The sequence below is a fragment of the Triturus cristatus genome, chromosome 6, assembly GCF_964204655.1.
Source record: "Triturus cristatus chromosome 6, aTriCri1.1, whole genome shotgun sequence".
NCBI lineage: Eukaryota > Metazoa > Chordata > Amphibia > Caudata > Salamandridae > Triturus > Triturus cristatus.
The window spans coordinates 82081188-82104103 of record NC_140589.1 but is presented as its reverse complement, the minus strand read 5'-3'; the positions used below and the strand labels follow the sequence as shown (position 1 = coordinate 82104103).

At 48.2% G+C, this 22916-nt stretch overlaps 1 protein-coding gene across 4 annotated transcripts in view; it reads left to right on the top strand.

Moving 5' to 3' along the window:
* The window catches only part of RNF8 (ring finger protein 8), a 244057-nt gene that overhangs the window by 37392 nt on the left and 183749 nt on the right, over nucleotides 1-22916 (top strand). For all 4 annotated transcript variants that reach the window (XM_085610258.1, XM_085610260.1, XM_085610259.1 and 1 more), the window contains exon 3: nucleotides 5566-6363. In XM_085610258.1, coding sequence (XP_085466384.1) covers nucleotides 5566-6363 — 798 coding nt within the window. The remainder of the gene's footprint in view (nucleotides 1-5565; nucleotides 6364-22916) is intronic.

Here is a 22916-nt window from a genome sequence, read left to right as displayed (position 1 = left end):
CAGAACAGCATGGTAGATGTCAGTTACAGAATGTGTTTCTGGCTGTAGGCTCAGGCATTTATGCTGCAGAATGGATATTTGTGAGCAGGGGGGCATCCGTCTGCTTTAGAATTCAGATTTTGGTGGTCAGCAGGGTTTGCGGGCAGTGCACAATCCTTTGCAGCATGCAACTCTTTTAGATTACAAAAAATGCCTGTCACGTTACCCCTCTCACAGGAGCTCCTACTTGTCTGTTTCACTGTGAGGATGACTCCTGTTCTGGGGAAGGACACTCTTACTTGCCTCGTGTTTTCCTAATATTTATTGCTTTAACCCCTTGTGTGCCACGCCCTTTCCCCGCCCTGTGCCGGCCGTTGCATTAGCGGGCGGGGTTTATGACGAGCTGGACTCGTCATGGGCACAGCGCAACCGCGGCCCATGACGAGTCCAGCTCGTCATGGGCACAGAAGGGGTTAAAGTTGAAGTGAAGATGGCCTTTGTTATGAGCACAGCTGAAATCATGGTAGTTTATTTTGTTATTTTCTTTCTGACCGTGCTGGTGTTCCAAAGAAAAATGGCTTTCTAACAGGAAAAGGTCTTACCATTGTAAGTGCGTTAAATCTTAAAGGCTGTCACTCTCCTCGCCTGGGTTTAGCTAATCAGGACTTGGTCTGGCAATAGGCTGCGCGTGATGCTGGCTATGGTGCCCCTTGATGGAGTGCACAGCAGCATCGCCGTCGTCTTGCAGTGGAGATTTGGCTCGTATGAAACCAAGGAGGAGGAGAGTTCGAAGCTGTACACTGAATGGGGATGGGAGCACACTGCTTCACCTCCCAGCACAGTCCTCCCCCCCCCCCCCCCCCCCCCTTTAGCATCCTTATAAATGCAGTTCAGTTTAAATGCTTTCTTTAATGTTTGTTGATGTGTTTCACCAAACTTGGTGCGGGTTTGTGCTGTTAATCTCTATACACGTGTATTTCTGGATATTATCCTTCATCAGTAGAGATAAAAACAAAATTCATCAGGGGTTGCTGAGAAAGCTGCCACAATCCTCTCAGGGGTGGTGGAGTGGGCAAAAGAACGATGGATTTAACCCAGATCTCTTGACTGGGGGAGAATGTTTGCATTGTCAGCATTCCGTCCATCATTTGTTTGTTGTAACGCTTTTCGCCCTAAGTGGGATGGGTATTCCCAGACGTGGGACCCGTGCTCACTACGCCACTGGAGTCAAGCTATCCTGGCTGATGACGGCTGATAGCCAGAAACCGGTCCTAGGATGCTTGATTCCGGTCCAGGGAAGACATGGCTTGGCAGTTCGGGCTGGACTGTTCCCATGAGGCACAGGGTCAAGACTGATTTGCATATGGCCATGTCTAAACTGGGGTGGTGTAGTGGGCAAAAGAACGATGGATTTAACCCAGATCTCTTGACTGGGGGAGAATGTTTGCATTGTCAGCATTCCGTCCATCATTTGTTTGGTTGTTGTAACGCTTTTCGCCCTAAGTGGGATGGGTATTCCCAGACGTGGGACCCGTGCTCACTACGCCACTGGAGTCAAGCTATCCTGGCTGATGACGGCTGATAGCCAGAAACCGGTCCTAGGATGCTTGATTCCGGTCCAGGGAAGACATGGCTTGGCAGTTCGGGCTGGACTGTTCCCATGAGGCACAGGGTCAAGACTGATTTGCAGATGGCCATGTCTAAACTGGGGTGGTGTAGTGGGCAAAAGAACGATGGATTTAACCCAGATCTCTTGACTGGGGGAGAATGTTTGCATTGTCAGCATTCCGTCCATCATTTGTTTGTTGTAACGCTTTTCGCCCTAAGTGGGATGGGTATTCCCAGACGTGGGACCCGTGCTCACTACGCCACTGGGGTCAAGCTATCCTGGCTGATGACGGCTGATAGCCAGAAACCGGTCCTAGGATGCTTGATTCCGGTCCAGGGAAGACATGGCTTGGCAGTTCGGGCTGGACTGTTCCCATGAGGCACAGGGTCAAGACTGATTTGCATATGGCCATGTCTAAACTGGGGTGGTGTAGTGGGCAAAAGAACGATGGATTTAACCCAGATCTCTTGACTGGGGGAGAATGTTTGCATTGTCAGCATTCCGTCCATCATTTGTTTGTTGTAACACAATCCTTTCAGGGCTCTGTACTTCTCCCTGGCGCACAGGTGCATCTCCAAGAGCTGGTCAGCTCAGTGTCTCAAGGGAGCCTTTTTAAACAGGAGGATGGGAACACACTGCTTCCCCTACCAGCACAGTTCGCCCCTTAGCATCCTGGTAAATGCAGTTCAGTTTAAATGCTTACTTGAATTTTTGTTACTGGATATTATCCTTCATCAGTAGAGATAGAAACGAAGTTCATCTGAGAGGATTGGGGCAGCTTTCTCAGCAACCCCAGATGAATTTCGTTTTCCAGAAACACGTGGCTAGAGATTAACAGCACTAAACCTGCACCAACTTTGGTGAAACACGTCAACAAAAATTCAAGTAAGCATTTAAAATGAACTGCATTTACCAGGATGCTAAAGGGTGAACTGTGCTGGGAGGCGAAGCAGTGTGCTCTCATTCCCCCTTCCGAAGCTGTACATTGTCAGTGTCGCTAGGAATGCCTCAGTATGGCTCTGCAGCCAGCGTTTGGGACAGGGAGAGGTCCTACCCATCGTTGATCCTTGCTGTACACCATGTGCAACACCATACATGCTGAAATGTGTGCCTAGCTGCGTTACTTATGCCCTGTGCACCCATCACTTCCCTTCAGCATCAGGATTTACTCTTCCTCTAGGAAGAGTATGAGGTGGTGTACATTTTCTACTTATCTTCTCTTGTCAGGTTTAACACTATCTCTGTGTTCTGGGGAGGTGCAGTTTTCGAATCCTTCCCTGAGTTTTATCTGTCCTTCCCAGCACCCTTGTCTTTGGCTTGAACATCAGTTTCTCAGCCCTGATGAGGTTTCTTCATGTTTTGCTGACTGGGACCACATCTGTTTTAACTCCTCCTTACATGAGCAGATTCCTGCCTCGCGCTGGGGTGCAGGTGAGAATGTTTGTCAAATCTTTCAGAGTATTTGTATGTAGAAACCTGTATTTTCTGGGCAGCTTTGTCAATCCCTTTTTTATTTTATTTTGTTATCAACACCCCAGATCTGTGTGGTGGGTTTTCTCTTACAGTTCCCTGACTCAGTAATGCTCTCCTGTTCATAGGTGCAAATTCTGTGGCAAAAATTGGTTTCAAGTTTAGTGTTTCATAACGCCCATTTCTGCACCAACCAGGAAGGCTAACATTAGCCACGCCTCCCTAGTTACAATTCAAACATCTTTGATGTATTTATCCATTTCTAACAGTCTGCCTGATGTTTTCCAGCCTTTCTTTAGCCAAATGTTTAGTATTACGAACACTTTGTTGGAAAATATAGGAGCGAGATGTGCAGTATCTGGGCCACTCAGATTCGTTTACTGAAGTTGTATCTACCAAGGCACTAAATGTTCACTCCTCATGCTGTAAAAACTATTTGAAATGACCAACGTCTTCTAAAGACCACCACGCCCAACCCGTTCACTGTTGTGAGCTGTAGCAGACCTTAACTATGAAACTGCTTAAAGTTATAGGCTCTGGTGGCAGGCTATCTGATGTCACACGTAACATTAGATCACCATTTGCTTCCAATGTAAGAAGGAGCCTTACTCTACTAACCAGCATTGGCAATGCCATTAGGTCTGGCTTTAAAAGACTGTTGTATGGCAGTGTAAGTATTAAAAGTAGTTAGCGAGGCAATGGATATGTATTTTGAGTAGAAGCAAAGAACTGTAGGATAATATTGGTGTAGGTTAAAAGGTCAGGTGCCAGTTGAACTGTCAAGCCAGACCTAAAAATCCATATAGGTTAATGACTGCTCTCCTCTAACCTGTGCGGCTGCCAGAGAAAACACCGTAAATTATCTAGTTATCTAACACAATCAGTTCACAAGGCGGGGGTACACACGTGTAGACCACCCTATTTTCACATGGTAGACACCATCCACCATACAAAGAAGTTGGACCCTGCTGAAATATGCTGAACTTGTTCCGGTGTAATTTTCAGACACTGGGACACATTCAGCAGCGCCAGTACATTGTCTGCGTTCCATTCCGAACAGCCATGTGCAGGCAGGGAGAGGGCTTTTTAATTTTCACCTCCAACTGGACCAAAAATAAAGGCCGAAGTTAAGGGGATATCAGACTCCACTATGTTCCACTATGATCGTGGATGGGCGTGGTCTGGAGCTTCACACCTAGATACAAATTCACTGGAGGTGAAACAAAGGCACACATCTTGTTATCACTTCATAGGTACTTGAGAGGCATGCTTTTTATTACTTTGTTCGGTCCCTTTATATGAGACATATGCATGCACTGTCAGAATGTCAAATGTGGTGGTCTGTCCCAGTATTTACACGAATAGCAACCAAAGTACCACTATTTTATTTATTTTATAGTACTACTTACTCCAACGCAGAATGTAAGTTCCGTACATAACATACACGTTATACATTGATAAGTCATTAAGTGTGTAAATCAATGTACAACATGTGTTACATAAGACAGGATTACAAGGTGTAGGAGTCGCATGTCCTTCATAGCTCACTGTGCTACATTAGAAGGATTAAAATTGTGAACTGAAAGTAACAAAAAGATCTCTGTGTTAAAAGCAATAGCCCACTTATCTACGTAAAATAAAAATCTGTCATCTGCATGTTACATGATGTGCTTGGCAGGAGATACAGTAACCTTCTTTACTGCGATTCAAATCTTGGAGTGGACAAAACACATCTCTCCAGCAAAACCTGTAATCGCCAGAGTTATTTTACAATAATTATTATTCCCTGAGATTTACTGGACACACAAAGCCATAACCCCATAAGATAGTTTAAAATGCAGACTTTGTAACCAATTAAGCAGACGGATCCTCTGCCATGTTTCTCCATGCTGGCACTTTGTGAAAGAGTTAAAAAAAAAAGAAAAAATTTTTTGTATTTGTTGAGGACCAGATTTTGCATCTGGGTTGCGCCACTTTCTTAGCACTACCCCAGACGCAAAATCTAATTTGTTGAATCTCATAATGCGCTTAAATATACTCATGATAGACATGCCTAACAAGTGAGGTCTTAATATCTGATGTCACTTCTTGTGATTTCACTTCCTGTGATGCCACATGCACACTCCATGATGTCACTTTCATTCTGCCTAACTTGGTTAGTCCCCCTATTTCTTTTTAGGACTGGTGCCCTGGACACAATTTAATAGCATGTGCGGGCCCTTAACAGTTCGGCCTCCGGCAGCTGGATAAATGAACAAACTGATCACAGCTGTATGGAGAAAAAACACTGCGAGCACACAACTTCTGCCTAATCAAGATGTACTCCTGGCTCTCAACATAAGAGCAGGCCCTAAAAGCCCCTCTCCTGGTGTTCTCACATAATTTTCCAGTGACCGCTCCAGTGTCAAGCCAGACCATAAAAACGTCTAGAGGTTTTAGTTAGCCATGCCTTAAATCATGAATTATTAATGTAATTGTTCGATTAATGTTTGATTATTTTCTTCTAGAGTCTTAATGGTGTGTATCTGAACAAGGAGCGATTGGAATCTTCCAAAGCGTACCAGATATGTGAGGGAGATCAGATCCAGCTGGGCGTGCCCTTGGAGGATGGTGAGAGGGCAGAATATGAGTATGAATTGATCCACGAAGAACGAGGAAAATTAGAGCCCTTTTTGACTGAGCAGCTGAAAAGCAAAAGTAAGTGCCACAGAACTAAGCGTAAATTTAGTGCCCAGGAACTTGACGCCTCTGGAGCTGAGGGCTCCTCAAATTCCAAATCAAAAGCACTGCGTGTCTCTTGGGATGGCGAACAAAGTATCCCTTCACAGAGAACTGAATTGGCTAAACAGCCCACAGAGAATATTGGATCAAAGCTGCCTGTGCCAGGGCCTAGTATACTTGAAGCAACTCAAGAAGACTTTAGTACCCAGGAGAAAGAAGTTTTATTTGGCACCCAGATTTTTGAGACAGCGCCACCCCTTGGCACGCAGACTGGTTTGCAAACTGCTCCTCATGACCGTGGAATGCAATCCACTCTCTCCACACCCTCGCACCGCACGGTACAGCTGAGCAAGGTGCGTGAGACTATGCAGGAGATCAGGAAATTAAAGTTAAGGGTACTGGAGAAACAAACCGCAGTTCTGAGCATGAAGCAGCAGAACAAGAAGCGTGCCCCAAAGGAATTCCTGGAAATGGAGCGCGAGTTGCAGGAGCTACAAGACCAACTCCGGAGTGAGCAGGAGCAGCAGTTGCAGAGGATGAAGCAGCTGGAGAAGACCTTCATTGACGAGGAGAAGCAAATGGAGGTAAATTGTCAAAACATTAACTCATGAGAGGTAAAAGTAAAAATGGTATTGGACCAATTGGTTTCAGATAAAGTGTAGTATCTAATGTTGAGCCAACCTTGATTACCATGTTCAGTGGTTAGATAATATATTTGCACATACTTTCCAATGTCAAATTTGCAATTTTATTCCTCTGCTTTTTGTGTGACACGTCATAGAAGAAATAAAGTAGAATTGTTTTTATTGAACATGAGAATTGACAATGGCTTTGAAATTTATAGTAGGTGGAAAATCTTCCTGTAAAGAAAATACAATTAAAAACCTAGTACAAATAACATTAAAAAACATTTCTTGCTTCCTGGCAAAGAAACCCCATTAAAAAGAGGATAGAATTAAAAGTATTTCGATTTGGAGCACTTGTTAAATATATTATTCCTAATCCTTTATCTGATTAGCACGTTTTTTTTGGGGTGGGGGGGTCAGTTATATTGTGACATTGATCTTTTGAAAACTACTTGGCTTAGTAGCGACAGTCTGTGCTTCTTCAGCTATTAAGATTGGGTAATTACTCCTGAATTAGAGATCATATTGTACTTTTGGAATCTAGTGCAATAGATGTAGGAAGTTCGGAAGGCCTACCATTTGGCCAACACTTCAAATTAGGTGGGGGCTGGTTGCACTCTGGGGGAACCTATTGCATGTTCAAAGATGGTCTACATTTAGTAGTTGACCGCCAGATTTCATCATCGATTCAGTGATGCACTGGACAGACTGGTTCCAATTCTATTTCATTGTATTCTGCGTATCTTTTCCATATTTTGGGATGCCCCTTGCCTTGTACACTATCTCCAATCACATGCAATGGTCTGTCCCCCTCTTCCACACTGTCTACAACGGGTGGGGGTGGTGGCAAAGCCCTCCACTCTCTAGCAATGTCTCATTTGGCAATTGTCAGTCCCAGGTAAAGTTAGGACAATTTATATTGATCTCCCTGCAGGTCATCAGTGAGGTGGAGAAGGGCTAGTCTCTGGTCCCGCAGGATCTGCCACGACAGTACCTTACCCAGGCTTGTGGTCACCCCGTGCCAGAATCTATCCAACGAGTGACAACTCCCTACTGTATGGAGAAATGTACCCTCTCCTGCACCACAGCGGAGACAGGTTGGGGAGACAATCACCCCCATGCTCCAAAGCCTACGACAACCCTATATTACAGACACAAGGACTCCTCTTTGCAAGTCAAAAGTGTGTACAGCTTAACCATGAACCTGAACATTTCAACAAGTAGTGGCCATTAATCCACTAGTCCTTTGAATGTGATCTAACGCTGGAGTATTGAAGGTAATTGAAGAAGCTCTTTAAACACCGGCAAGAATGTCGCCAACATCGGATACCTGAAAACCTTTGACCTTCATCCTCTGATGCGTGGCACTGCTTTTGGTCTGAACTTGTCACGGAAAAGAGGGAGGAGTGACCTCTGCCATGTACCACAAATTAACTGCATAGGGTGGGAACAAAATCATCAGCAACTCAGTCTCATTAAATGATAAATTAAAAATTGCTCAGTGGGATATTCCTTGCCTCTGTATCATTTGATATAATTACAAGTTCTTAACCTGAATGTTTGAAATGGTTTCCTTCTATGTCCGGACCAAAGTCTCTATGCTTGTTTAAAGCTGATCCCTCACCACAGATGCAACATTTACAATAGGTTTATAGTACAATTATTTAAAAGTAGAGTCTTATGATCAATCAGCCGCTCTCATGATGTCCCCCAAACGGGAACTCACTTAAAAGGATTTAGATGCCATAGCTCCTTTTACTGAATGTGCACCAAACACAGACCTGTCCACTCTTGCTTCAGCCACCAACAATTTGACCCAGCATTCCAACGTGACAAAGGCCACCAGACCAAAGGATTTCTGCAGAGCAATCAACAGTTGCCCCAAAGGATCATGTCTGATTGATCGGGTTACCAACTTGTAAGCCTTAAGGCATTGACCAACACAACTGTGGCTTGTCAGGGAAGCTGGGATAGGTAAAACATTTAGAAAATGTTTTTGTGCGCCTGGAAAGTTGGAAAGAAACTCCTTTCAGGGCAAACACTTTTCCTGCAACTTTGAGAGCTTTGACGCCTGAGACTCTGTGGCAGGAGATGAGACAAAGCAGAGTAGTCAATTTGGCTGACAACGGTTTACACAACAGAAGGGAGTTCTCTTGCCAGTCTTGAATGAACCTAAGCACCACAGAAGAGACTAACGAGACCTCTGGGTTTCAAGACTCTTATGCCACGCATGACCCAGCAAACCAAAGTGTGCTCTCCAATGGGTTTACAATCCGAGGCATCGTGGCCGGCGGAAACGGCTGAATGAAGACTGTTCACAAATCGATGAGCAATACTGTCCACTGCAAGAGTAGACGGGAAGTTCACCACCTGAGAACCCACAGGATCAATACCTTGTAGATCCAACCAACTGACCTAGCGACGCTGTGCCAAAGCATATTGCTTATGGGTGTTGGAAGACCAAAACTGGGATACAAACATTCCATCTTGTTAAGAAAGCCCTGGCAAGTTCCAGTGTCTCTTGAAAGATGCCACACCATGAGACGAAGAGTCCCTTGCAGAACTAAGGGTTGAGGGTCCCCCGAGGGAGCTGCCCGAAGCTCCTGCATTAAAGGAATTTCCACTGAGAGATCTTGAAAGATCCATCAGAGTTGGGAACCAGGATTGAGATCTCCAGAGAGGGGTCAGGAGGACCAGATTCTCACTGATTCCTCACCTGAGCCGCCACTTGAGGCATCATTAGGAACGGGGTAAAGGCGTACACTAATCTGAGACTCCAGTCTTGAAGGAAGACATCGGTTGCTCAGGCCAGAGCTTCTGGCCTCCAAGTGAAGATTTGGGGAAGCAGAATGTTCATATCTGACAGAAATAGGTCTATATAGTAAGAACTCCATAGATTTTGAAGCCACTGAAAGATGAGGGAAAATAACCTCCAATCACTGGAATCTTTCAGAACTCTGGAACTCCATTCTGCAGTTTCGTTCGAATGACCTGACAGATGTTCTGCAAACAGAGATCTTGAGATGGAATGGTGGTTGAGGCACATGGAGGCCTGGAATGGCAGGGCGATTTTCGGTTTGAAGGAAGTGACCCACTTAGGGCCACCCTGGTCACCTTGGACTACCTCTCAGCCTTCCATGCCAAATGAAGAGTCAGAGAGACAGTGGAGAATATACACCAATAATCCTTTTTTATATATGCTCAGAGAGGTGCTCCGTCTGCACAGTCTCGTTAGAGTACTACAGAGGGAACTGAGTAACAGCATAGGGATACATTATATGCATTGCATGGTCAACTAATAACACACCCCCAGTGGAATTTTCCCAGCAGATGTGGGTGAACAGCATAAAGACAAAAAAAGGTTTCTACTCTTGTATCTTGCACAGTTCAGAACACTTTCAAGGCCGTTCTACCCTGGGCTGCGATGAAACTGCCAGACAGGTGGGAGATGTTCTTTATTGAGGGAAAGTTATGCACTGGCACAAACAGTTACTTGTTACAGAAACTAAACTTAGCAAGGGGCATTTCTCGGAATCAAACGGGATTAGTTTCGAACACTACATGAAATGGCGTCTGGAAAAGAAAATGGCGTAGCGAATGCTAACTTATACATGACCTTAAAGAGCATCAACGAGCATAATCTAACAGTTTCTCAGCCGGATATGGTCATAGTCAGATGTGAGCAGGTGGGGTTGGGGAGTCCACTATGGTTTGATCTCCATGGGGTGGCGTGTGGGATCTTGAAATGCAGATAAAAATGCCAAAATTATTTGCCAAATATCTGATAACATGTGAGATCTGGTGCCCTCCAATATGTTGACATATCGGACTACTGTGAGAAAGTGCCCTCTTTCTGCATGATATGCTCCCGCTTTTTGCTGAATTGCTGATGTTCTTTGACTGAGTGTGTCCTGGGCTCCTGCTAATCAGGTACCCAGGGCCTATGTTCCTTCCCTAAAATTGCATTGAAGCCTAAACCCAAGTAGCATCCCTGGCCACAGGTATGCCCCTGGTAAATGGTACCACCGGTGCCCAGGGCACTGTGACCAGGGAAGGTCCCTAAGGGCTGAAGCACTTATTGTGCCACCCTTAGAGGCCCTGCACCTTTTCACTCTCACACTGCCTGTGCAGGCTGCGTGTCTTGGTGCAGAACAAAAGTGAAGAGTCGAGCTGGCACACATCACTGTGTGCCATGCCTACACCCCACTGCCCTGGTCTAGATCAGCCACCTCTCCAGCTGGGTATACTATGCCAGTGGTGAGGTTACAGGTGCATGAGCCCTGTACCCTTACAGTGCCCAAGTCCATTCTTGGGCATTGTAAGTGCAGTGCTGCCATTAAGAGTATATGGTGTTGGGAGTTTGTCATTACGAACTCCACAACACCATAATGGCTTCACTGAAAACTGGGAAGTTTGATATCAAACTTCTCAGCACAAGAGGGCATCTTAGAGATGCCCCCTGAAACTCGACCAACTTCTAGTGTTCCGACTGAGGGGCTGCTTAGGTTGCCATCAACAGACCTGTTTCTGGACCCCTGGGTCGAGAGCCTGCTGCTCTCGGTGGCCTGAAACAATGCACATCCTGGGACGAGGTGCCAAGCCTCCTCCTCCCCAAAGGATGGGCAGGGTTCACGAAGGGGAAGCTTCAAAGGCATGCCGCCTTTGTGAGCTTCCCCGACCACTTGCTGCTTTCAGCAACTGGTCTCCACTGGTTCTGCCCCCCACTTTGGGTGGGAGAACCAACGGGAAAAACAAGTGAGGAGGAGAGGTGTGCCCAACTCTGCCAACTCCACCCCTCAGGTGGGGGAGGCGAGGTGAAGCACAACTCGAGTCCCCGCCATCTTGAGGATGGGGGACCCAACCAACCAAGGACAGGGTCATGCCCCCCTCCCACTGGAGGGTGGCACAATAGGGGGTGTACCCACCTCAGGGAAGGGACCCATTGGTCCCTGCCCTCTACCTACCTGTAACGCCCCTAAATCTAGTATTTAGGGAGCACCCTGAACCTTGATTCCTCAGATCCAGAAAACGACAAAGAAGATCAGAAGAAGGACCGAAGAACCGTGCAGCGCTAACAAGAGGCTGACACCCACTGACTTGGCCCCAGCCCTACCGGCCTATCTCCCCTCGAACCTGCTCCTGTGTGTCCTGCAGCCAGCAACCTCAAAAACCCCTGTGGACCTGCCTGCCTTCACTTCCAAAGACTGTTTCGCCAGTGAACACTGGATTTGTTTAACTGCAACCTCTGGCAGCAGCAGAAAACACGAATCTGCCCCACTCTGCACCCGCCGTCCATGGCCTGAGCTCGAGTTGGCAAACGCCACGAGGAGGTCACCCCGGTGATCCTGATCCAAGATCCGGCATCACCTGACCTGCCTCCAGCCGACGCATGCAGTCTAAATCCAGAACCCCCCCTAACCGTGACCAGGAGCTGGTAAGAAGATCCGACCCCAAAAGGCACCCCTGCACCCGACGCCCCACGGCCTTGTGTGCCAAAACCAACGGTGCCTAACCAACCCCTAACTTCCCAACTTACCTCTCGAAGTGGTGGTCGCACCCAGAAGTCCTTCGTCTCCCTGCCTGCAGTGCTTTTGCAAACTGGAGGTTCTCCTTGAAAACAGGGTGCCTGGCGTCGAAACAGCACTCTGCACCAAGCCGCCTCAGTGCCGCTGAGGGTGCACCTTTTGTGCTACTTTGTTTCCCCATTTGCCATGACCTAAACCCTAGGAGCTTTGCTCCCACAGCCCAGTGGACTGCTTGTTAGCAGCCACCAACCGAAGGCTCCCTATCCCCTATTGGATAACATAGGGCCTCAACACTCTGCACCCGGCCGCCCTAGTGCCGTTGAGGGTGTAACAAGAGTGCATCACTGACCCTGGGGGACCCCTGAGCCTAACCCCAGAAACTTGACTCCCACAGTCGATAACTTACCTTTGAACCGATAAGCTACTTTTCCTCCATAGGATAACATTGACAATTTTTCTTCCAAAAAGTTTCTAAGTGTGGAGTTTTGAAATCTAAAAATATTCTTTAAAAATCACACAAATAACCAAAACTCATTTACTTACCTGTTTGCAGGAAATGTCCCAGTGCTGAATCTAGGTATCCAGCACTGAGTTAGAAAAGTAACGTAAAAAGTAACTTGTCTGTAATTTACTGAAAAAGCCTATTCATTTCAATGTACTGTATTTGTTTGATTTACAGGGGATGCAGTAAGTTGCAATACTTATCAAAGTACAATTCATATTGCGTTTTCAAACTGTTCTACATTCAGCAACTTATTACTGTTAAGTATTTAATGCTTACCTGTGCCAGTCTTGCTTGGTTCTAAAAATATAACTATTTTTTATACAAAAACAATTGATCTAGAGTTCAGTCCTTGAGTGTGTGAATGCATTTGCTGACTGAGTGTGTACATCAAATGCTTAACAGTGTGCTCTGAAATTGCCTTACTGCTCGACCACTCTACCACAAATAGAGAGTACGGTTCTGTCTAACTTTAACTTCTGCCTACCTCTGGGGTCACCTGGACTCTATACACTCTATACCTCCCTTTGGTGTAGTATATATAGAGCCAGTTTCCTACATTGGTGGATCAGCGGTGGGATACACAACTTTGCATTTGTTGGACTACTTGGTTACCACCTGATCACACAACAGAACTCTTAAATTGCCTTTAGAATTGTGATATTTTTCAAATTGGCATTTTTGCAAAAACTACTAAAAGTCTTGTTAGGGCCTTGGTTAAGTCCCTTTAGAATTTTAGAAAATAAAAAGTCAATGTAGTCGAGGGTAGAGGGGTTAGAAATGATTTGTTATAATGTCTCACAATAAGAACCCAGCTACAAGTGAAGATGACCATAATGACATATAGGACATGGTTGAGGAGCTTGACCTCACCCCTTACCTTCACTTGTCTTTCAAGGAAGTAAGGTTCTTATGTAAAATTAAGAACCTACCAATGGGGGGAGGAGCCAAGATGGCGACCGGGACGGCAGCGTAGACTCCCGGCTCCGTGACCCTCCGCATCCCGCACGGATATCCTGCCTGAGATCCTCAACCTGTGCTACGTGGTCGTGTTTCTGAAGGAGAGGGGCTCCCGACAGTGTGACTCCGAGGTTTCTAGCTGCGGTATTACCGGAGAAAACTGCATCGGAACTTTGCGGCCTGTACGGCCCTGGAGCCGGGACATCGAGTGGACGCCGTGGCCGGGTGGCAGTGCGACAACAGCGGCCAGTGGTGACTGGGTGGAGTCGGCCCACCGGAGCGGTGCCAAACTCGGCCTACATTTCGGCATGGTCACTTCTACTGCCCAGCGTAGCGGACCGAGTGCATGACCGGGGGTGCAAATCCTAGATCCTCCGGTGACTGCCCCTGCCTTGCTGGTGAGCTGCCCGGCCGCCGTCCGTATCCTGCCCCGATCATTGCGGGCCGCCCCCGGATTTCTACGGGAGCTGGTCCGTGGTGGGGACGACTGTTGCCTGTGACCACGAATAGTTTTTGCCTGCCCCCGGAACCCGGTCGCCCACGACGTGGACTTCGCGACGCTTGCCCCGGCCCCGGTGAGGGTCGGGCATACTTGGCGGCCATCTTTGGGCGATGAAGCCTACCATCCTGTCCGCTGGGCCGCAGCGGGCCTGTGAGCGTACAACTTTTGGGAGTGTGGCGGCGAGATCGCAGAGAGCTGAGCTGGGATGCGGCGACCTCCTCGAGGCTCTTGGTACCCTTCACTCCTCCTTGGTTCAGGGCTTCGTGATCTTGGGGAGTAAGCTCGATGGTGTGGCGCCGGAGTTGGGGCAGTGGCGGCCCGCCTGTCCGCACGAACACAGAGACTACCCACACTGCGCGCAGGAGGACGCTGTGGCGGCCGCCCCTGAGGTTAGTACACAACTGGACGCCCCGGCCAGTATGCTACAGTGTGTTCGACCTTCTGAGGGCCTGATCTATCCCGGAGGCGTTGGACCTGAGTGGGACGTGGTGGCCTCGTCCCGTACATGCCCTCCTGCGACCCAGGGACAACTCCAGCAACTAATGTCTGCTTTGACTGCTTCTGCCTTCCTGAACCTTGCATGCAGTGCGGATCCTAGGGCAGTACTGGGAAGCCGGTTTCTTCACGCGGCGGACTGTGTTGATGCTCAGAGACTTCCACCCCACTTGTGTGCGTCGCTTCTCTGTCGTTGTTGGACATTCCTCTGCCTAGGAACATTGGGTATGGTGCTGGGTCGAGGGGTTGGCATGGGCAGAATTCCAAAGAGTGGTCAGGGATGAGGCTGCCCCTCGGGGGTGGTCGCCTAGTGGACGGGCGGGCTTAGGAGTGGCGTGCTCTCCTGCCATGGCTACTGGCACAATAGGTGCATAATGCTCCCCATCGTGGTTTGAGAAGATTGTCCTTGTACTGTTCCTTGTTCACCTTAGGGGAACCTTGCCGTGCGGGAGGGTGAAGCCGGGGGTCTGTTATGAAGGCCCTCCTCCAGTTTATAAATACTTTCTCTACCCCCCCGCTTGGTGGGGGTCCTTTCCTACTTCTTTTTCCCTATTCTCCTATATTTCGGGTCTGGTTCCAGGGCGACAGGCACACTGCTGGGGGGGGGGGGGGCCGTACTCATTTGCAGAGGTGCAGGGTGGGGGGTTGGGGGAGGGGATTCTGTATTCTGTCTTCTCATTTTCTATGGCCTCATTTTCCTTTTCTGATTCTTTCTGCTTTTCTTTTTCTGGGATTAGTGTGATACACCTCCTTTTGCTATGCCTCGTTGCCGTTCCATGTGTTCACAACTTCCGGGGTGTTCTTGGGGAGTTCTGGCGGGGGACTGCGGGCGCAACTGTATATTATGTTCTTCCCCATCCTGAAGTTCTTGTGTTTGCGCCATTGACCTAATAGATTGCTGTAAATCGCTAACGTTCATTACTCTGCAGATCCGTGATCGTTGTTTTAACATTGCTTGTCACCTGATCCTTCTGCCTTGTCTCATCATAAAATGAAAACCTTTCTCCTGGTGCCCTACATACGCTGTTCGCAGTATTAGCAGTACGATTTTGCTCCCCGAAGCGCCGCCTGTGTTTATACTTGTCGTGATTGCTCTGATTGCTTAGCGGCCGGCCCTGGGGGGTTGTAGGCCCATACTTGTTCTTATTGAACTGTCAATAAAGGTTTTCAAAAAAAAAAAAAAAAAAAAAAAAAGAACCTACCAATGGGTCCCCATCCAACTAAACAAAAGCTCCAGGAGCTGTGTGCTGAGTATGCAAAGGCTCATCCCTCTGAAAATGGTGATGACCAGTCAGAGGGAGAAGGGGAGGAGGAGGATGGAGATAGATGCCCACCTCCACCACTTCCTACGGAAGAAAGGGACACTGTACCCTTATTTCAAGATTCAACCTCTGGGGACCTAGAGGCCACACATGTGGCTCAGGTTCTGGTGAGGACATTGAGGACAGCCTTAATGAGGAGGACAGCCTTTTAGCAAGGCTGACCAAAAGACTGGATCTAGAGACCAGACTCCTGGCTCTAGAGAAAGGAGATGGGTTTAGCATCCATCAATGGTGGCAGCAATCAAAATAATAAGGATAACAAGCAATATTATGATCCTAAAATCCACAAAGGGATTGTCCCTAAATTTGAGGAGGGTGATGACATCACTAAATGGTTCACAGCCTTTGAGAGGGCTTGTGACATGAGAAAGGTGAAGAAACCTCTCTGGGGGCACTCCTATAGGACTGTTCTCTGGTAACTGCAGAGACAGACTTCTGACCCTTTCTGGGGCAGATGTTGGGTCTTATGACCTCATGAAGAGAACTCTGATTGAGGGATTTGGACTCGCAACTGAGAAGTACAGAATTAGATTCAGGGGGGCTCACAAAACCCCAAAACAGTCCTGGATTGATTTTGTAGACTACTCTGTAAAGAGACTAGATGGTTGGTTAACTGGACACAATGTGCATGACTTTACTGGAATATACAACCTGTTTATGAAGGAACATATTTTAAGCAATTGCACGAATGAAAAGTTACATCAGCATATGGTAGACCCAGGTCTAATTTCTCCCCAAGAATTGGGAAAGAAGACAGACCCCTGGGTCAAGACTAGAGTGACTGAGACGACCACTGGGGGTGACCAAAAGAAAGGGGTTACAAAACCTCCCCAGTGTCTGAGTCTTCTAAAGGGCCCCAAAAACCTGCCCAGGGGGGTGGGTCCCAAAACTCTTCCCAATCTGGTCCTAGATACAGGGGGAATAACGTTGATCCTTCAAAGGCCTGGTATAGCAACTGTAAGAAGTAGGGACACTTAACTGGAGACAATGCTTGCCCTAGCAAAAAGGCCCCTAGTCGTACAGCTACTCCTCATGAAGCAAGTCTCCAGATGGGATCAACAGTGTGCCCAGAGCAAATCAGGTTGCACACTGAAGCAGTTCTAGTTTCAGAGGGGGAAGATAAGTTTGCCACTGTAGCTGTGTGGCCACCCAACTTAAAGAAGTACTTACAATACCCTTAGATTAATGGAACTAGGATAGAGGCTCTGAGGGATACAGGTGCCAGTGTCACTATGGTGAGAGACACGCTGGTTTCCCCTGAGCAATACTTGATTGGGCTTTCTTACCCAGTCACCAATGCTGACCTTGTTACTACTAACCATGCAATGGCTGTGGTGACATTAGACTAGGGGGTGGTGTGGGGGGGAAGGGGTTTACTGGCCTAAAACAGGTAGTGGTCTCTCCAAAGCTACCAGCTGCATGTCTGCTTGGCAATGACCTGGAAATCTCAGCCTGGGCTGAGGTTGAACTAAGAACCCATGTAGCAATGCTGGATACCCCTGAATTGGTGTGTAAAAACATGAGCACAGAGCAAAAGGCAGCATGAAAAAGTGTTGGAGCCTGAAAGTATGGCCTAACCTTCCAAGAGAAAAGGTAAGAAGACTGGGAAGCCAGCTTCTGTTCAGCAAAGTATCAGGACCCCTCTCCTCAGGGAGAGGACTTGAACACCCCAGAGGGAACTGAGCCTATGGAGCTTGAACCTTACCAGGTTGAACTCTTGGGCCCAGGGGAACCCTCTAGGGAAGAGCTGTGCCAGGGGCAGCAGGACTGTCCCACTCTTGAAAGCCTGAGGCAGCAAGCTGTTTCAGAAGCAAAGGAGATGTCAGTGGTATCCACAGAGCTTATTGGGAAGAGGGAGTACTGTACACTGATGCAAGAGACGCCAAACCTGGAGCCTCCAGGAGAGTTGTAGTGCCTCAGAGGTACAGGGTACAGGGAGTTCCTCCTAACTCTAGCTCATGACATTCCCCTAGCTGGACATCTGGGCCAAACCAAGACTTGGGAGAGGCTGGTTAGCCATTTTTACTGGCCCCAGATGCACCAAAAGGTGGAGGAGTTTGTCAGCTCCTGTGTTACCTGCCAAGCAAGTGGCAAGTCAGGTGGCCACCCAAAGGCCCCCCTGATACCACTGCCTGTGGTGGGGGTTCCCTTTGAAAGGGTAGGTGTGGGCATAGTGGGTCCACTTGAACCTCCCACAGCATCAGGGAACACATTCATTCTAGTGGTAGTGGATCATGCCATTAGGTACCCTGAAGCAATTCCCCTTAGGACTACTACAGGCCCTCATTGTTGTCTTCACCAGAGTAGGGTTTCCTAAGGAGGTGGTTTCAGACAGAGGTTCCAGCTTCATGTCTGCTTAACTGACACACATGTGGAAGGAATATGGAGTGCAGTACAAGTTTACTACACCCTACCATCCACAAACCAATGGCCTTTTTGAGAGATTCAACAAGACATTGAAAGACATGATTATGGGACTCCCTGAAAAACTCAAAAGGAGATGGGATGTCCTCTTACCATGCCTGCTTTTCGCTTACAGAAAAGTGCCACAGAAGGGAGCAGGGTTTTCCCCATTTGAACTTCTGCTTGGCCATCCTGTAAGGGGACCACTCTGTCTTGTAAAAGAGGGTTGGGAGAAGCCTCTCCAAGAACCCAAACAAGATATTTTGGACCATGTGCTTGGCCTAAGGTCCAGAATGGCTGAGTACATGGAAAAGGCAACCAAAAATCTTGAGGTCAGCCAGGAGCTTCAGAGGCACTGGTATGACCAAAAGGCTGCACTGGTTGATTTTCAACCTGGGCAGAAGGTGTGGGTTTTTGGAGCCAGTGGCACCAAGGACACTCCAGGACAGATGAAGTGGCCCTTACCCTATACTAGAAAAAAAGAGTGAGGTCACCTTCTTTGTTGACCTGGGCCGAAGCAGGACACCCAAAAGGGTTATCCATGTGAATCACCTAAAGCTCTACAATGACCGGGCTGACATCACCATGCTGATGGTGACTGATGAGGAGCAGGAAGCAGAGAGTGAACCTCTCCCTGACCACCTCTCATACAGCCCAAAAGATGGGTCAGTAGATGGAGTTATCTTTTCAGAAACCCTCTCTGCCCAACAGCAGGCTGACTGCAAGCACGTCTTGCAGCAGTATGCTAAGCTCTTTTCCTTGTCCCCTAGTCTGACAAACTGGTGTACCCATGATGTGGACGCTGGTGACAGAGCACCAGTCAAAAACAAAATCTATCGAAAGTCAGACCAAGTCAAGGAAAGCATCAAAGCTGAAGTCAGCAAGATGCTGGAGTTATGGGTTATTGAACCCTCTGAGAGCCTCTGGGCTAGTCCAGTAGCTCTAATCCCCAAACCTCATCCACAGGGATGGAAAAGAGAAATGAGGTTTTGTGTGGATTATAGAGGGCTCAACTCCGTCACCAAGACAGATGCTCACCCCATCCCAAGAGCAGATGAGTTGATAGATAAATTGGGTGTAGCCAAATTCCTGAGTACCTTTGACTTAGCTGCAGGGTATGGCAAATTGACATGGCCCCAGGAGCAAAAGAGAAAAACGCATTCTCCACACCTGATGGGCATTATCAGTTCACTGTTATGCCCTTTGGTTTAAAGAATGCCCCTGCCACCTTCCAAAGGTTGGTGAATCAAGTCCTTGCTGGGTTGGAGTCCTTTACTGCAGCTTATCTTGATGATATTGCTGTCTTTAGTTCCACCTGGCAGGATCACCTGATCCACCTTGGGAAGGTTTTAAAAGCCCTGCAAACTGCAGGCCTAACTATCAAGGCATCCAAATGTGGTGTACTTGGGCCACCTTGTTTGTGGAGGCCAGGTACAGCCCTTACAGCCCAAGATCCAGGCCATCCTGGACTGGGCAGCTCCATCCACCCAGACCAAGTCGGGGCATTCCTTGGCTTGACTGGGTACTACAGGAGGTTTGTGAAGGGATATGGGTCCATTGTGACTCCCCTCACAGAACTCGCCTCCAAGAAAATGCCCAAGAAGGTAAACTGGACAGTTGGTTACCAAAAAGCTTTTGACACCCTGAAAGAAACCATGTGCTCGGCACCAATTCTGAAGGCCCCAGATTATGCCAAGCAGTTCATAGTGCAGACTGATTCCTCTGAGCTAGGGATAGGAGCGGTCCTATCCCAGAAAAATGATGACGGCCAGGATCAACCTGTTGCCTTCATAAGCAGAGGGCTTCTCCCCAGGGAGCAGCGTTTGAGTGCCATTGAGAGGTAGGCCTTTGCTGTGGTTTGGTCCCTGAAGAAGCTGAGACCATACCTCTTTGGGACTCACTTCCTTGTTCAAACTGACCACAGACCCCTCAGATGTCTAATGCAAATGAAAGGGGGAAATCCTAAACTGTTGAGGTGGTCCATCTCCCTACAGGACATGGACTTTGAAGTGGAACACAGACTTGGGGCTGCCAATGCAGATGGACTTTCCAGGTTCTTCCACTTAGACAATGAAGCCTCTGTAGAGAAAGGTTAGTCTTGTCATCTTTCGTTTGGGGGGGGGTTGAGAAAGTGCCTTCTTTCTGCATGGTATGCCCCCACTTTTTGCTGTATTTCTTATGTCCTTGGACTGAGTGTGCCCTGGGCTCCTGCTAATCGGGTACCCAGGGCCTATGTTCCTTCCCTAAAATTGCATTGAAGCCTAAACCCAAGTGGCATCCCTGGCCACAGGTAGGCCCCTGGAAAATGGTACCACCGGTACCCAGGGCACTGTGACCAGGGAAGGCCCCTAAGGGCTGCAGCACTTATTGTGCCACCCTTTAGGGCCCTGCACCTTTTCACTCTCACACTGCCTGTGCAGGCTGCGTGTCTTGGTGCAGAACAAAAGTGAAGAGTCGACATGGCACACATCCCTGTGTGCCATGCCTACACCCCACTGCCCTGGCCTAGATCAGCCACCCCTCCAGCTGGGTGCACTATGTCAGTGGTGAGGGTACAGGTGCATGAGCCCTGTACCCCTACAGTGCCCAAGTCAATTCTTGAGCATTGTAAGTGCAGTGCAGCCATTAAGAGTATATGGTGCTGGGAGTTTGTCATTACGAACTCCACAACACCATAATGGCTACACTGAAAAGTGGGAAGTTTGAAATCAAACTTCTCAGCACATGATGCCACACTGATGCCAGTGTGGGATTTAATGTAAAATGTACGACAGAGGGCATCTTAGAGATGCCCCCTGAAACTCTACCAACTTCTAGTGACCCGACTGAGTGACTGCTTAGGCTGCCATCAACAGACATGTTTCTGGACCCCTGGGTCGATAGCCTGCTGGTCTTGGTGGCCTGAAACCATGCACATCCTGGAACGAGGTGCCAGTCCTCCTCCTCCCCAAAGGGTGGGCAGGGTTCACGAAGGGGCAGCTTCAAAGGCATGCCGCCTTTGTGAGCTTCACCAGACCACTTGCTGCTTTTAGCAACTGGTCTCCACTGGTTCTGCCCCCCACTTTGGGTGGGAGAACCGACGGGAAAAACAAGTGAGGAGGAGAGGTGTGCCCAACTCTGCCAACTCCACCCCTCAGGTGGGGGAGGCGAGGTGAAGCACAACTCAGAGTCCCCGCCATCTTGAGGATGGGGGACCCAACCAACCAGGGACAGGGTTATGCCCCCGTCCCACTGGAGGGTGGCACAATAGAGGGTGTACCCACCCCATGGAAGGGACCCATTGGTCCCTGCCCTCTACCTACCTGTAACGCCCCATAATCTAGTATTTAGGGGGCACCCTGAACCTTGCTTCCTCAGATCCAGAAACGAAAGAAAGAAGATAAGGACCAAAGAACCGTGCAGAGCTAACAAGAGGACGACGCCCTCTGACTTGGCCCCAGCCCTACCGGCCTGACTCCCCTCGAACCTGCTCCTGCAAAATCCCGGTGTGTCCTGCAGCCAGCAACTTCAAAAACCACTATGGACCTGCCTGCCTTCACTTCCAAAGACTGCTTCTCACGTGAACATCGGATTTGTTCAACTGCAACCTCTAGCAGCAGCCGGAAACTGCAAATCCGCCCCACTCTGCACCCGCTGTCCACGGCCTGAGCTCGAGTGGGCAAACACCATGAGGAGGTCACCCCAGTGATCCTGAACCGAGATCCGGCAACCCCTGACCTGCCTCAAGCCGACGCCTGCAGTCTAAACCCAGAAGGCCCCCTAACCGCGACCAGGAGCTAGTAAGAAGATCTGACCCCAAAAGGCACCCCTGCACCCGATGCCCCGCTAACTTTTTGCCCAAACCAACAGTGCATAACCAACCCCTAACTTCCCAACTTACCTCTCGAAGTGGTGGTCGCACCCAGAAGTCCTTCGTCTCCCTGCCTGCAGTGCTTTTGCAAACCGGAGGTTCTCCTTGAAAACAGGGTGCCCGACGTCAAAACAGCACTCTGCACCCAGTCGCCTCAGTGCCGCTGAGAGTGCACCTTTTGTGCTACTTTGTTTCCCCATTTGCCATGACCTAAACCCTAGGAGCTTTGCTCCCACAGCCCAGTGGACTGCTCGTTAGCAGCCACCAACCAAAGGCTCCCTATCCCCTATTGGATAACATAGGGCCTCAACACTCTGCACCCGGCCGCCATAGTGCAGCTGAGGGTGTAACAAGAGTGCATCACTGACCCTGGGGGACCCCTGAGTCTAACCCCAGAAACTTAACTCCCACAGTCGATAACTTAACTTACCTTTGAACCAATAACCTACTTTTCCTCCATAGGATAACATTGACAATTTTTCTTCCAAAAAGTTTCTAAGTGTGGAGTTTTGAAATCTAAAAATATTCTTTAAAAATCACACAAATAACCAAAACTCATTTACTTACCTGTTTGCAGGAAATGTCCCAGTGCTGAATCTAGGTATCCAGCACTGAGTTAGAAAAGTAACGTACAAAGTAACTTGTCTGTAATTTACTGACAAAGCCTATTCATTTCAATGTACTGTATTTGTTTGATTTACAGGGGATGCAGTAAGTTGCAATACTTGGCAAAGTACAATTCATATTGCGTTTTTAAACTGTTCTACAATCAGCAACTTATTACTGTAAAGTATTTAATGCTTACCTGTGCCAGTCTTGCTTGGTTCTAAAAATATAACTATATTTTGTATACAAAAACAATTGGTCTAGAGTTCAGTCCTTGAGTGTGTGAATGCATTTGCTGACTGAGTGTGTACATCAAATGCTTAACAGTGTCCTCTGAAATTGCCTT